General features: G+C 39.9%; 1 protein-coding gene across 1 annotated transcript in view; it reads left to right on the forward strand.

Annotated features, from left to right (window-relative positions):
• Positions 1-367: 367 nt before the first annotated feature.
• TXLNB (taxilin beta) overlaps positions 368-15,738 on the forward strand; it is a 41,813-nt gene continuing 26,442 nt past the window's right edge. The window contains exons 1-3 of the mRNA XM_010965646.3: positions 368-523; positions 2,757-3,209; positions 10,587-10,678. Of these exons, the coding sequence (XP_010963948.2) occupies positions 2,771-3,209; positions 10,587-10,678 (531 nt within the window). The 5' untranslated portion in view covers positions 368-523; positions 2,757-2,770. The remainder of the gene's footprint in view (positions 524-2,756; positions 3,210-10,586; positions 10,679-15,738) is intronic.

The raw sequence follows: 15,738 nt of genomic DNA on the forward strand, positions 1-15,738 counted from the left end.
CTCCTTTTGTTATGCCATTGTTTTCCTTTCTCCATGATTCCTCTGAGAAACTTGACACTAATCAAGCTAGCATATGAAGGGGAAGAAAAAAGAAGAATCATAGACCACACTGGAAATAAACCCCGAAGTAAAAAGAACTGATATCTGCCCCAAAGAACAACAATGGTGAAAAGTTGCCCTAGCAAAGAGGCGATGTACTGAAACACTTGTAAGGGACAAACATGGAGTCTGCTAAGATCTACCAGCTGCTGCTCTTTGCTAAGACACTTGCCCAGGAGACGGCTTCTGAAGCTTGGGTGTATTTCTCTCTTGCTGTGTCACACGATGTTCCTTTCCCCTCTCCCCACCCCCTCCCTGCTCTCCTGCAGCCTGGGTGCCTGTGTATGTGTGTGTGTGCGTGTGTGGTTTCTCTCTCCCTGTAAGATCACAGCCGGCAGCCTGTCTCCTGCTGGTGCTGCTGCTCTGACTAGTTCTGCTGCCTCTTCTCTCTCCTTTCTCTTTCTGCTTAGCGCCTTGCCTTCTGGTGAGTATGACAAACACTCCCCCCAAGCCCTATGAGAAGATGTAGGATGCGGTTTGTGGTGTTTGAAACTTGCAGCTTTGAAACTGCCACTGAACTGTGGAAGAACTTTCCATTGTTTTATTTATAATTAAAATGTTGGCTCAGGAAGGGATGTGTGCGTGATAATCTGCTGGGACTGCCAGGACAAGTGAAAAATTCTCTCTCAGAGGCAGCAAAAGATGGGCAATAAAGTTTATAGAAGATAAAATTTAGAAACAATTTCTTGCTGTAAAATTAATTAATGTAGAAAAAGACAATTTCAAAGTAACAGAGTTCTTTGCTTTTTTTTTTTTCTCTTATGGATTTGTCTTGAGGCTACTTTTAAGAATTGAGTTGTCCTACGGTTCACAATGAGTCAGTTATTCTGTTTTAAAGTAAATGTGGAACATGGGTTTAAAGGATATCCATGGACAATAAAAAAAATTTAATGATTATGCCCTCTGATGAATGAAGAATAAATCAAATACAAACAAAACACTTGCATTTAGACTAACCCCACTAAAACTGCTATGGACAGTCAGTTATAAATTTACTGCTTTGAAGTTTGTTTTACTTTAAACTTTATTTCACCTTCAGAAGACTCCCTAACACTTTAAAACCCACATGTGGATTTAAACCAATAAATGTTTATTGTTTTCAATTTGATTTTCAAAGTCATCTCTTCCCTTGATTTTCAAAGATGAAGTGCTAAAGGCCAGGGCTCCTTTTAGAAGAGCTTAAAATAACTTCTGGCTGGACAGCAGGTGCCGTGTGTCTCTCTCCAAGTTCAGGGGAAGCCTAAGTTATATATAGACAAGTGTGCCCAACAAGCTGGGGTCAGGCTAAAGAAATTCCAGGGATGAAGATAATGAAGACGTTTATGGTGTCATTTGATAATAAAGATGATGAATTAAAATGGGTGAAAGAAAAAAGTACTTATTTGGAAGTTAACTAGTACTTGGTGAGGGCCATGAGTGGGTGGCAGTGTCTGTACGCTGGATCTCCCATTCATGCTGGTGTTTAAGCATTTGCTGTCACCTGCTCTGAGCACAGGAGCAGGCAGCTGTGCAGTGTGTGGAGCAGTGTGTTTCTGTTTTTGCTTTCATGCCACCACAGCAGCAAAACCTGTGCGTTATGAGGCCCCTGTCATAATTTTATGCTGCTAGTTAGAGCAGCTTGATTAAACGTTGTTTGCAAATAAAATACACCATGACCTAAAGGCCTAAGCCTTTGCGACCCTAGAATTGGTGCTAGCCAGAAACCTTAGAATACCTGACTCAGCCCGTCCCTCACCCCCATTTCCAAACAGCCCACATTATACCCGGGTCATTCCCCTAGTTCATTCCCTCCCTGCTCTTTAGACATTTGACTTCTTAAAAATTACCGTTATCTGAGAGCTTCTTGAACTGAAAAGAGAAAATTGTAATCTGTTTTTCTTTCTCTAAAAGAAAATCAGATTTTATACTGGAACAGAAAAGTGTAGAAATTCAAGGAATTATTTTTATGCGCATCACCATGTTTCTACATCAGTTCACTTGCTAATTTATACCTTTCTTCATTCTCTTATTCTAAAAATGGTGCTGGTTTGAACCTCAAAAAAGGCGTTTTTCTGATTGATAATTACATGTTGCTCATCTGGGAAAAGAAAAATGCCAGAAAAGCAAGTTTCTCCTCTTTCCAATATAAGAATTAATTTATATTAATATACTCATATTAATATGGATTAAAATAGAGTTTAGAATGTTATTGTTATGAATCATTTTAGTGAAGTTCAATGGCTCTGTACTTAATGACTTAACTTTGAAAAAAACCCCTCTGTTTTAAATGTAAACATTTTAAATGTATATATCTACGTATTTCCAATGATTGTAAATCTATATAGAATTAGATGAGAATGGTAGCCCAAATTGGCTATTCTAAGAAAAATGACAAATATGGCCATGAAAAATGATAGCTTGAATTGCTCTGTTAATGTCAATAATAGGAGATACCTCTGAAATTTAAAGACCGAAACCAAAAATATGCTAATAGTATGACTCAGTTTGAAAAGATGTTTCTCACTGTTCCTACCCAACTAATTGCACTATCAGTGGTTTGTGGAAGTACATTCATTCTGTGTTAGAAACTGTAAATAGTAGGTGCCCATGCAGGGATAGCCTTACCATTTAACTGTAACTGGGTTAACTGCATCCAACCTGACTGTGCTTGCCACCAGACACCACTCCCAGTATGGAGACTAACCAGTCTGTACAGCTGTCGGGGGAACCACAGTCAACACCTGCAGGGGACAGTTCAGCATTACCCAGGCAAAACAGCCCGGAGAAGCAAGGTGATCAGGAATCCCCAACCCCACTGCAAGCGCCGGAGGAGGAGGCAGGTGCACAGCCTGAACCGGGAGCTCATGATGTCTCTGAAGAGTTGAACCGACAGCTGGAAGACATCATCAACACCTACAGGTCTGCTGCCAGCACAGTAGGGAAGGAAGGCCCCACCAAGGCCAAGGAGCAGCCCGAGAACCCAGAACCGCCCGACAATGAGGATGGGGACTGCGAGGAGCCCACCGAAGACAATGAGAGAGAACCTGCAGCTTCTGGAGAGCCACCCACAGCCAAAGAGCCTGTCAGCAATAAAGAGCAAAAGTTGGAAAAGAAAATTCTAAAAGGATTAGGCAAGTAATTATGTTTTAATTGTATGACTTTTCTTTGAATTGTTCCTAAAAGGGGGCACTTCCTCCAACCTTTGCTAAAAGCTACGTCTCATACTTGGATTTTTACTACAATGGCTTCGCTTAGGCTCTCTCTACATCTTCTCTTCCTGTGTGTACTGTACTTCCTCCCCAGTAGAGCTAAAGTGAGCTCAGTATGTTACCCATCTACCCTCTGTCCTTTGCGGCTTCCCATTGCTCTTAGGACAAAGGCCAGTCTTCTTAACGTGTTCTTTTAGGCCCCTAATGGTCTAAGCCAAACCAGTCTCTCCAGCTTTATCTCCCATCAACTTACCCCACGACACCGCTTTCCTGAACACTCGGCCCCTATCACCACCGTCACTGCTACTGTCTAGTAGCTAGTCATCCTGCTCTTCTCTTTCAGTTCTTTGAACATGCCATACTCCACCCCTCACGGGGCCTGCATACGTCTTATCTTCTCTACTGAGAAATCCCTCCCCATTCCCAGTTCTGCCCTTTGGACACTTAACTCATCGTTTAGCTCACAACTCAAATGGCATTTTCTTAGCCCCACCATACAGTCTTCCTGTTTTCTGTTTCTATTGTACCATATTATCTTTCCTCCTGATGTTTATCAGCATTTGAGTATATACATTTATTTTTGCATTATTTGGTTAATCCATCTCTTCCCTACTAGCTCTTTTATTTCAAGGGCAGGGACTGTGTGTGTATTTGGACATCATTGGATGCCTTGTGTCTAGAACAGAAGATGGCACATGCTAGGTGCTCAATGAATATTTATTACTATGATAAATGAGCGAGTTTAGGGATGGTTTTGTATATAAAATGATTGTCAATTAGATCACTCAGTAGTGTGTTCCAAACTACATTTCTGAAGTATTTTTTAATTTAGCAAAACTCTTCAGAAGAGTATTGATTACAGAATGCTGAAAATTACAGAAACTATTTTTACTATCATTAGTTCATTGGTTCAGCAAATACTTAATAATGGTTAGTATTTATGAGGTGCACAAAGGAAAAGTAGTCTTTGGTTAAGGAGCTCTAGTTCTGGAGAGAAATACAGGCATGCACACTAATTGTTATATAGGACAAGAGCTAGAACAGGCACAGGAGAATTGTTAGGAGAGCATGGGGGATTGGTAGCACCAAGAATGGCTATGGAAGAAGGGTGAGAGAGTACATTTTTTAGCTACCAGTGATAGCATGTTACTGCAAATATGAGAATCCCGCTGCCTGTCTTCCTTGATGAATTTCATTGAAACACTCACTGCAAACACCACCTCCTACATGATACGTTCCCTGACATGCCCAGGTAGAGTTAGCATCACTTTCCATGGTTCTCCACTAAGTTTCCTGCAGCAGTCATTTATGTACCAGCCTCCCAGGCTGGAGGGAGACTCTTTCGAGACAGTGATCACATCTTGCTCATTTCTGCAAGACCACGTGGCAGTTTGAAAAATCATGGGCGTTGGAGTCAGAACTGGGTCCAGACTCCAGTAACAGGTGATATGTAAACCCAAAAGTATGTCTCTGGCGGCATAAGACCTCACTATGATGCTTGAAACCACTGCTGTCAATGCTTTCAAAAACAGCTAAAAAGACACTTTCAAATAGCTACTTGAACCACTCAGCATAAAGATTAACCCAGATAACACCAAGTTCCCAAGATTCGATCCACTCTAGTGTTTTGAAACTTCGGGAAAGAGAATAAAGTTGCTCTGTGTTACTGAGCTATTTTCTTCTTCTCTATCCAGGGCATCTCAGAAATATCCTTTTGCATTAGTCACTGTTAAACTTTCCATAAGATAATACAAAATCACGGCACAGAGGTGAATGATTTCAAGTGCTCCTAACCATTTTGCCTTATGACTCTAAAACTGCTTCTACATAGGAATTTGTATGTGTTGTCATGGGGGGATGGGTATGAAGAAAGCTGAGGTAAAGTTAAAGATGACCGATTTTGGTTTCTACCCTGTCTCCCAGGAGTTATTTCAAAATCTGTATTTACCTCACACTTACCAAATAATCAAAAAAATTTTAGAGAAAGAAAAAATTTCACAACTAATTCTGCCACTGTCTATAAGTTGTCAAAGTTCAATTGAATGTGTTGGTCAGAACCAAAGTCTGTGATCAGAGTGGCTGGGTGGGTCCACCTTAAGTACCTGTGTATAAGCTGCTGACACCCTCATGCCGTTCCTCTGAACACCATCAGTATATTCTTCTAAACATTGTACTATTTCAGCTACAGTTGAGTTAAAACAACATTTTTAGGCTAATTTAAATATGTAGACACCATTTAAACATCATTTCAATTATCTGCAAGTGGCTTTAACAGACTTCTTGGTTATTTATCAGTTAAATGACATTACGCTGTCATCTAGACCAATGATTTCAGACTTACCTGTGCATTGGAATCAAATACAGAATTTGTCAAAAATGCTGTTCCTGAGCACAGAGATTCAGAATTGGCAGGTCTGGATTGTGGCCAAGGCACTCTGAGTAATTTTGACACAAACAGATTGTGGAAGCAGTGGTTCCAGTGCTTCAGAAATGCCTCCTGCACCCTTTTGGAGAAAATATAAAGTGTCAGCTGTGGTCTCCTTTTAGAATCTATTTGGAGCTTTTATAGACTTTTAGTACATCATTCAGTCTGTACCTGAAGATATATCCTTAGTCTTTGCTTATGTATTTGATCAAAGATAAGTCTTTATTAAGTTCATAGGATAATATTTGCTTTATTGGTATTTTTGAGATGGTGCAATGTTCTGACTCTCTAACCCAAAATTTTCCAAAGTGTATACCTTGAGATATTTGACATTTCAGACCAAGCTAGTTTCCTAGTTGCCAGAATCCTCTGACCTTTAATACAGACAACAATGAAAATCTCCAATAGTGATGGGCATGGTTTACAATAGTTCCTAAACCTATTGGACCCAAAACGCCCTTCTTTCACAGAACACCTTTGAATATCTGGGAAACACCTCTAAAACCCAAGCACTCAGGGCTTGTTTTCTTTCTACAGGCTGCGTATCCTCCCACAGTCAACACACTCACTATAAACCAGAGCAGTTTAGGGAACATTTTAAAAATCTCTTTAGTTGGTGGAGTTGCTTTCTCCTTGGAATCTGAACTGAAACAGAAACAGATTCCCCACTAGACAGCACCATGACACGTCCTGTTAACATCGAAGTATCCCCCTTGCTTCTCCCACCCCATCCTCCTGCTCACAGATGTCTTATTAATCCCATGTGTGTCAACATGATGTGCACCACATAGTAATAAGCACGAAACAATGATAAAGGGTAATATGCCTTCTGATATTTAGGTTGATAACTGATTGAGGAGGAGATCATAGATTTGAAGCATAATATCCAAGAGAAAAACAAAGCCGATCCACAGGTCCATTCTGAGCTCAGAATCTACCTGGTCAGACTAACCTACTAATTTTATACACAGGGAAATTGAAGCCTAGAGAGTTTTAAAGTCTGCCAACACAAAAACAAAACAAACAAATAAAGTGATTGTGAGATCAGTCATAAAGAAGGAGGCAGACCGGAAGGCACTAATAGTATAGGGCCAAAGATATATAAAAATAATCAGTATGTTGGTTGAGGAGCATTCAACTGAGCTGCAGCTCAGTTAATGGGTTTTGTCTTTCCAGTTACAGGTGAGTTTCAGTTCTGCCTTCTGAGAGGCCCCTTGACTAGGACACTGGTTTTCTAAAATCTTTTCCACCATTTACTTACTCTGCCTTACAATGGTCACCTTCCCAGTCTGTTTTATCCATTCTAACTTGATATCTAGTTTCACTCTGACAGAGAAATAAACTGTTGCTTCGATACAAATGCTAAATTTTCTGGAACAGATGATAGAAGACCAGAGGAATTTAGGAGAAAGAGGAATCCACCGACACTGAAGGGTTCATGAACAGATTCATAGGGAAACTAACACTTAGGACAGATCCTGAAAAGAGAGGAGGGTTTAAGAGGCGTGAGTGGAATGGGAGAGAAAAATATGCCCTGAGCAAAGTGATTAGGGCTCTCTTCTGACCCAAGTTGGGAATGGATGCATTTATTCTGCTTTTTCTGATATTTTTCTATTTTATTATAAAGTTTTGCTTTATTTTGTTTTCCCTGGAATAATCTCCTAATTATTAGACCCTTAAAGTTTTTTTTTCTTTTTAAGAAACTTTTTTATAGTGATAGCCAAGAAACTGCAAGTAGTTTAAACACAGAGAGTTGATTTTTCCCCTTGTATATGACACTGTCACCAAATAACTGCATTTTCATGGAATTATAATTACAGCCTTTCTAAGAAGATGAGCAAGTCTCTGTCTGTTCCCCCTTTCCACGGTAATCCCACACAGCACTCTAGTCCAGGAAAACCAATGGGAGTTTAAAAACTAAGCTCTCTGATGTCACAAAGTTGTGGATTCTAATAAACATGCCTGTCTCCAATTTCTTGTATTTTTTTGTTGAAATCACTTTTTAAAAAAATTTTATTGAACTATAGTTGATTTACAATGCTGTGTTAGTTTCTGGTATACAGCATAGTGATTCAGTTATACATACATATTCTTTTTCATTGTAGGTTATTACAAGCTACTCAGTATAGTTCCCTATGCTATACAGTAGGACCTTGTTGTTTATCTATTTTATACATAGTAGTTGGCATCTGCTAATCCCCAACTCCTAATTTATCCCTCCCCTCTTCCCCTTTGGCAACCATGTTTGTTTTCTATGTCTGTGAGTCTGTTTCTGTTTTGTAAATAAGTTCATTTATGTCATTTTCTTAGATTCCACATATAACTGATATATGATATTTGTCTTCCTCTATCTGACTTACTTCACTTAGTATGATAACCTCTAGGTCCCTCCATGTTGAAATCATTTTTGAAGGGTAGACTGATGCATTTGAATGTTAACCTTCTATACAAAATAACAGAATATGGGAGCAGAAACAGACCTCAATGAGTATGACAAAAAAGAAACAAAAACAAACAAAAAACAAACAAAAAAAACCCTTTTCTCATAAAGAAAACAAAAGGGAGAGAAGATAACTGAATGCGGAGAGAAAAAGAGACCCATCAGACTCACTCAGGTGTTTCTATCTTTCCCAAAGGAGACATATAATGGTTTTATATGTCAGTACTCACACTGAAAGGTATGCTAAGCATATGTTAAATGTCACAGGTGAGAGTAAGACCTGTCTGTCCTCCAGCTGATCATAAAGTTGTCTTCCGGACAGTGCTTACTTGATTTACATGATGTTAGCATGCACAGATTGGTTTTGATTTGTTCCATTCTTACCAACATTTACTAAACTCTTGCCATGGGCCAAACACTGTGCTGGGTCCTGGGCCAAATCTGACCAACAGTACTTTTAATAGATGACACTAACTCAGCACAGCAGTCATCGTGTGGGTACCTTCCACAGACTGAAAACAAGGGTAAGGGGAGGGCCCAACCCGCTGCTGCAGAAATAGCTCAAAGCACAGGCCCGAAGGGGGTGGGGCAGCAGAAATTATCAATCTCAAGGCAACATATTACAGCCAAGCCACAGGCTGTCATTTGGATTCCTGGTGGGGCACCACTCACACCCACATGCTCCCCTGTCTCAGGCCCTGTTTCTAACCTGAACTGACTCACTGAGCAAAGATAGATGAAATCAGCTGTTAGGAATGAGGTCATTTTTTTTTTAAGTCTCCTTTTATTTCTCTAGGTTTCTCTGGCATCAAAATTTCACATGGAGTGGAGTGATTTTGAGCAAGTAGACAAACCTTGGATTCAAGCCTTGGCTCTGCCAACACTAATTATGTAACTTTGGACTTCTCTGGGCCTTCGATTCTTAATCTATAAAATTAACCAGTTGTCTGAGTACTCTTTGAAGTTCCTTCTAAACCTAAAATTCTTTGATGCCACTAGAGTTACCAGATTTAGCAAATGAATAAATACAAGCTACCCAGGGAACTTTGAATTTCACATAAACAAAGCATAATTTTTTTTAGTACAAGTATGTCCCATGTCCTGCATTTCATTTGGTAACTCTAATTCCATGATAGAGCCTCTCCAGGATGAAGGCAAAAATTCCAGCAAAGGAGAAATGACTGTTCTTGGGAGAGACGTTGTCAAAGTTGTTAATATTTCTCAAACAGATTTATATCGGGATTTATATGGGCTCCACTGTGTGGCTTGTCCGCCCTACTCTGATTAGACAAGGTGCCTGTCACAGGTAGGTGAGGATGGGAAGGCTGTTTCACCTGGACCCTTGCAAAGATACACTCAGCAGTACACGTAGGCCTGCCTCCCAACACTCAGCCCAGTGGATACCGACAGACAAGACTTCCAGGCACCACAGAAAGGCAAACTGGGCAGTCTGAGCTGAACAAGACAAAAGGAAGGACAATGGGGAATGAAAAGAATCTGAGGTTCACTGTCAAATAATCATGAACAGATGAGTTTTTAAATGTAGTATAAACTCCAACTGGGAACAGAAAATGAAACTGCCAACGGAGATTAAGGCCTGGGTGGGAGAAGGGAAGCTGCTGGGAGGCTAAGCCTGTAACCAGGGAGACCCAGCAAGGCCTGTGGAAGAGGCCTTGCATGTCTTGGGTCCATTTTCTCTGTGTATTGACTTTATTCTCTGCTTATTAGGAAATATGATCAGAGTCATTTCTGCTCAAACTTCATGGAATGGGCTCATGCACAGAAATGAGAGAACTGGTTCCCCACCAAAAAGACAGGAAAGAGGCACTAAAAGAACAAAAACAAGCCCCCAAATGGGCAGACTAAGTCTGCCTGTATTGTTTCTCTGCTTTGGGCTGGAATTTTTAAAGCTCCGTGTACTAATGCTGGCTGTTTCATGGTAGATACTTGGATGGGCTGGTTTGCTTCTTTTTTTATTAATTAACATGGGGAAATGGATGCTTTATTCTTTCATAATGTCAGTGTTTTTGATTCTTTTGAATATTTTTAAAACATTCAAAATTCCTTATAATATTTAGAAAATGAGGGGAAAGTAACAAGAATGGATTCTTGGGATGAAAATTTGGGGACTACTCTTATAGCAGACATTTATTGAGAATCTACCATGAGCCTGACACTGTGCCACACATTTTTACGAAGTTCTCACTAATCCTTACTTATTCTGTAAAGTAGGCGTTATTCCTTCTTACCCGGAAAAAAAAATTATACCTGCAGCTCCAACGGGTTAAGCAGGTAACCAGCCATGGTCTAGAAGTCTTGGCCAAGGTTGTTTAGTAGCTAACAAGTGTACAACCTGAGATTCTAGTCCTTATCATCTGACTTCAAGTTCAACACATTTTAAAAATTATCTTTATGATTTTTGTTTTCTTTTAAGGCAAAGAAGCCAACCTGCTAATGCAAAATCTGAACAAGTTGCAAACACCTGAGGAAAAGCTTGATTTTTTATTCAAGAAGTATGCTGAATTGGTAAGTTCTTTGGCCCTTTTTGTCAGAAAGATTGAAGCTCTGGTTAGAGCTGAGAAAAACAGGCTGTTAGTTTTCAGGTACATCTCTATAGACCATGGCTGGTTACCTCCGGCAAGACAAAGCCAGAATTCAGAAAGGCAGAATTAAAAAAAAAAAGGAAAAGAAAAGAAAAATAGGAAAACTGAGGAATAACAGCAAAAGGAAGAAAGGGAATAGAGTTGGGGTCTACTCCACCTTCAGTTATGTGCATAATTTGGGGGATAGAAGAAAGAATTATAGATGATTAAAAATTGTGACTATTTTAAAGTTCTTTTTGACTTTGCAATAAAACAGAAATACACTTGACATAAAGGCAAACTTTCATCTAGTTCTTATGCCCAGGTTTTTTGAGGGAGGGGGGTGGCGGTGTCCCCTCAGGAAGGCAGAGGGTTGAGTTAATCCCACCCCTCAGTTTGTGACACATTCTCGTTTGTTCTTAATGACTTTATTTATTTATTTCTCCATTTATTCATTCACGCATGCATTCATTCATTCATTCTCTTTGATCTACACCCTGTCCCTCACAATGGCAAAGCATTTGACGTGGATTATTTTGTTTCCATTTCTAGGCCCTCCCCATGCAGTCTGCCTTTGAATAAGTTAGGGCAGCTGGCAGGAAGGGAAGCCCCTCCTAGACTTCAGGGAATCCATGAGATGGATTGTCTCCTGGCCAATACTCCTACAACGGGCCAGTTGGGAAAAAGGGGGAGGGTTCAGTGAAGGCAGGACCCCTAGTTTCAGTGAACCCTCACAAAAACTGGCTAAAGGAGCTACCCCTGAGGTCCGTGCACCACCCTGGGGAGTATGAGACCCACTGTGGAGATGTGGTGTCTTCTTGAGGGAAGCTGGGCAACATGCCTCTCTCTCTGCCTCTCTCTTATTTCTGATTTTCCTTAAAAGAATTGTTCCACTTATTTCTTTTGGAGAAGCAGTGACAGGAGAATGAATCTTAAGCCTACACACCCAACAAAACAATTCCTCCAGATGGTAGGTCGAACTGGCCCTGAAGGCAGATTTACCTTGCAGCCAAAGAAGTCTGAGTTAGGGCCCCTCTCAGGCCCTGAACGTAATGCCCTCTCCCTCTCTTTTTTTTTTTTTTTTTAAGAAAATCTCCAGAACTGAGGAAGTTTCAGGCCCACAAACCCCTCAGGTCTCTGGTTGCATCTTATCCCTATTGATGGAGTAGGGTTTGATGAGTGACTTGTTTTCCTTCTTTTTCACTCTAATGAGTCATGTGATCTCCATTTGTTCTTTCCTTTCTTCCTCGTATGTTGACACATTGTGTTATGCTGAACTGTCATGCAGTAGACCCAGAGAAATTCTGAAACCCTGTATGACTGGTGACTGCTTAACTGTGTCAACAGTAGTGCTAAATTATTTTTAATCACATAAACCACATAACAAAGATATAAGGAAAATGCTGAATACACAAGTAAAAATATCTCTAATTCTATAATCTAAAACACAAACGGATTTATCTGTCTTCCTTTCCAGTTCTGTTATACATGCAGAGATTCCTTTGGTATAACTTCCATCATAAGTTACATATAATTTAGTATCTGTCTTTTTGGTTCATATGACAGACATATTCCCACATAGTTACAGTCTTCATAATTATATTTTGTCAAAGCTATGTCATTTTCCATTAATTGGCTTTATCCACTGGATCTCTGATTTGGGGACATTTAGATTCCTCTCACTGTCTGTTTTACCAGATATGGCTGCAGTGAACACCATCATGCATAAGAGATTTGTTCCCTCCCCCTCCCCTAGGAAAAAGTTCCAGAATTGGGATTACTACATCAAGCAGGATAAATGCTTTTCTTTTAATGGTCATATGGCTTTCCAAAAGAATGGTAGAAATTTATAAAGCAAGTATTAGTGTATCAATTTTATTGCAACTTGTTTAATATTGGTGGTTAACCACTCATGAACAATTTCAGTGACATACAATGGTAGGTGTCAAAAACAGACATTTTCTCCAAAACTTGGCCCCTACCCTCACCTTGTCTATCCTTGCTCTTTTCAATAATTACTACATTGATTTCTCTTCGCCCTTCAATTTACTTACTCATATCAAGGCCATTCACATTTGGTTTCTAAGGCCATGTTCCATACTTGGATGAACTAGGCAACATTCTATTTACGGTGCTGTGGCCTCACAGCAGGACATCAGAGAAGAATCACTTATCCAGTCTGCCCACGATTTCCTTCATGAGTCAGGGCTGTTCACCCTGGTCTCCGGGAACTCTCTGAACCCACTCACTCTCCTAGCCAAGCAGTCAACCCCTTTCCAGAGATCCCAGTCAATTCAAGTCTTACAATACTTTGGCATTTGTATCACATCCTGTAGTAAACTTTTAAACCCAAAAGATTGTGCTAGGAAAAATGAATAGGAAAAGATTGACCCCCAAGACCCACTACATATCCTTTTCAGAAAGGAAAAATTATGAAGAATTTCAGTCTTCTACTTGGAGACTAAAACCTATTTCCCTGCTCACTGATTTGGATATTAATATAGAGTGTCTGAAATATAAGTGTTAACATAGAATAAATCATTAAATTTCAAAGCTGTGAATCAAACTGTCACTCTAGCTCATGCATCCTTATAGATTCTAAATCCTGTAATATCATCAACTATTGTATATATTCATTAATAAATAAGGACATCTCGTGACTAAATTAAGAAATGACCTGGAAGAAATATTTTTATAAATTTCCTCAATTTTAAAATAGTCACAACCAACATTACTAATACTACTCTAATTTAGTACTTGGCATTAATTTTACTTTTTTAGCATAATAACAGAGAGAGAATAAGAGAAATTGCAGATAAAATCCTATATGCCTGTTATAATTATACAGAAGAACCATGTCTAAATACATTATTAAATCACTAAGCCCGCATTTGACTGAAGATGACTCAGTTGCAATATGTTTGCTTTCATTCATTAAGAAACCCCATAAGCATTCACATAAATCTGAAGTATTTGAACAAAATTAGCCACACTCTAAAAAAAAATTGTCAGAAATTTAAGGGGTTTTCTTAAGAGCAAAGCAAGATAGACCTGGGTAAATTCCAAATGTAAATGATCTTGCAGTAAAGCTAGAACATTAAATGGTCAACGAGCAAGCACAAATCACCTCTTCCAACTGATGAAACACAGGTAAGGTTTCATCCTCTTGATGCTCAAATAAATCCGTGTAGAGCAGTGTTCCCCCAAACAGGGGCGGTTTTGCCCGCCACGGGACAGTAGGCAACATCTGTCTGGAGATGTTCTGGACGTCACAATCGATGTTGCTGCCAGCATCTAGTGGGTAGGGGCCAGAGACGCTGCTTAAACAGCCTGCAGTGCACAGGACAGCCCCCCCAGCAAACACTTACCTGACCCGCAAGCTCTGATGCTAAGGGTGAGAAGCACTGACAGATGGTTTAATCTTCCAAGGTCCAAATCATAATGGCCGTAAGAATAATAACAATATATAAGTTTCAGGAAAGGACATATAAAGTCCAAACGGAAGCACGAGAAGTTTCACCCCTATCTAATAACTACAGTGCAAAATGAGGTTAGCATGAAAGACACACAATAAAATATCATTGATTTCCCAACCGAACCTCAAGGAGGATACCAATTTCAATCAACATTAATAGTAATAATGGCCTGGTTTTCCCTGATGCTAATTCTTACTAGTAAGTAAAAACTGCCCTTAAGTCTGAAGATGGAATATCATGTGTGAATATCCCCAGCTTAATCTGGCAAGGGTTTATTATGGACATTTCAGTGTGGTGGGATGTCAGCTGAAGACAGTATGACAGTCCTGTTGTTCTAGTTCAGAAAGAATAAACCCTTTTTCAAGACAGGGTATCTGAGACACGTATCAGAACTTTGTGTGCATAACCATTTGCATCCAGCTCTTCAAGGCACCAGGAGCACCTGGGGTCCTGAAGCACCCAAGGGCTCCCAGGCCTTTTCCTCTTCATTAGCCAACAAGGCCATTATTAGGACGAGCACCCACCTGGCTTACGCACCATTCATGCCTGAGGGAACTAAGTACAGCACAGGAAACAGCTATGGACAAAGGGTTCCAGTTTGCACCTGGCCACACTGATTGTCAGTCTGAGATCCACACTTTTATTACGCTAGTCTCTGGCGGTTAAACCCCAAACTCCCCCACTCCAACTAGAATTCCGTAAAATTTGCTGCCAAATTTACCAGCTAAATATACAGAATGCCCAGTTAACTCTGCATTTCAAGTAAACCAACAATTTTTTTAGTAAAAGTACATCCCATGTAATACTTTGAATATACTTTTACTAAAAACTTATTCCTTATTTATTTGAAATTCAAATTTAACTAGGTGTCCCACATTTTATCTGACACTCCTACCCCAGAACTTTAGCACTCCTAGATGTAAAGCCCAGGGGTCCTTGTTTCATTTTTCACGGTGCCCCTGATACTCTGGCTGTGGCTGCTGGAGGAGTGAGAAGAGGTGTCACCTGTGCTCAGCAGAAACATGGGTCATGATTTACTCGCCACGAGCATGGAGGGTGCAGGAAGGGGTGGGAGTGGGTGGGAGCAAGGCTTTCTACAGATGTTTGCCATGAGGGCTGCTGAGTTGTGCAGTGGCTGTTTCTGAAACTTTGGTGACAAATCATCAGTGCTTATGTATTTGAGAGGTACATTCTCCTCTCCTCCTTTCTCACAACCCCCAGACTGCATCTTCTATTTACCAGGAAGCTGCTTTTCACTTTCCTATTTTTTTTTTATTTATTTATTTTTAAATTGAGTTATACTTGGTTTACAATGCTGTGTCAATTTCTGGCGTACAGCACAACTTTTCAGTCATACATGAATATACATATATTCATTTTCATATTCTTTTTCACTTTCCTATTTTTAAAAATAGTTGCTAAAGCTTGTTTTGAGAAAGAATTGTCAGAATTAAATGTAAACCAAGCAGACACACCACTGACCACTTTCCTAACTCAAGGCATTACTGTGAATCCTGAGACATGCCGT

The sequence above is a fragment of the Camelus bactrianus genome, chromosome 8 (assembly GCF_048773025.1).
Source record: "Camelus bactrianus isolate YW-2024 breed Bactrian camel chromosome 8, ASM4877302v1, whole genome shotgun sequence".
NCBI lineage: Eukaryota > Metazoa > Chordata > Mammalia > Artiodactyla > Camelidae > Camelus > Camelus bactrianus.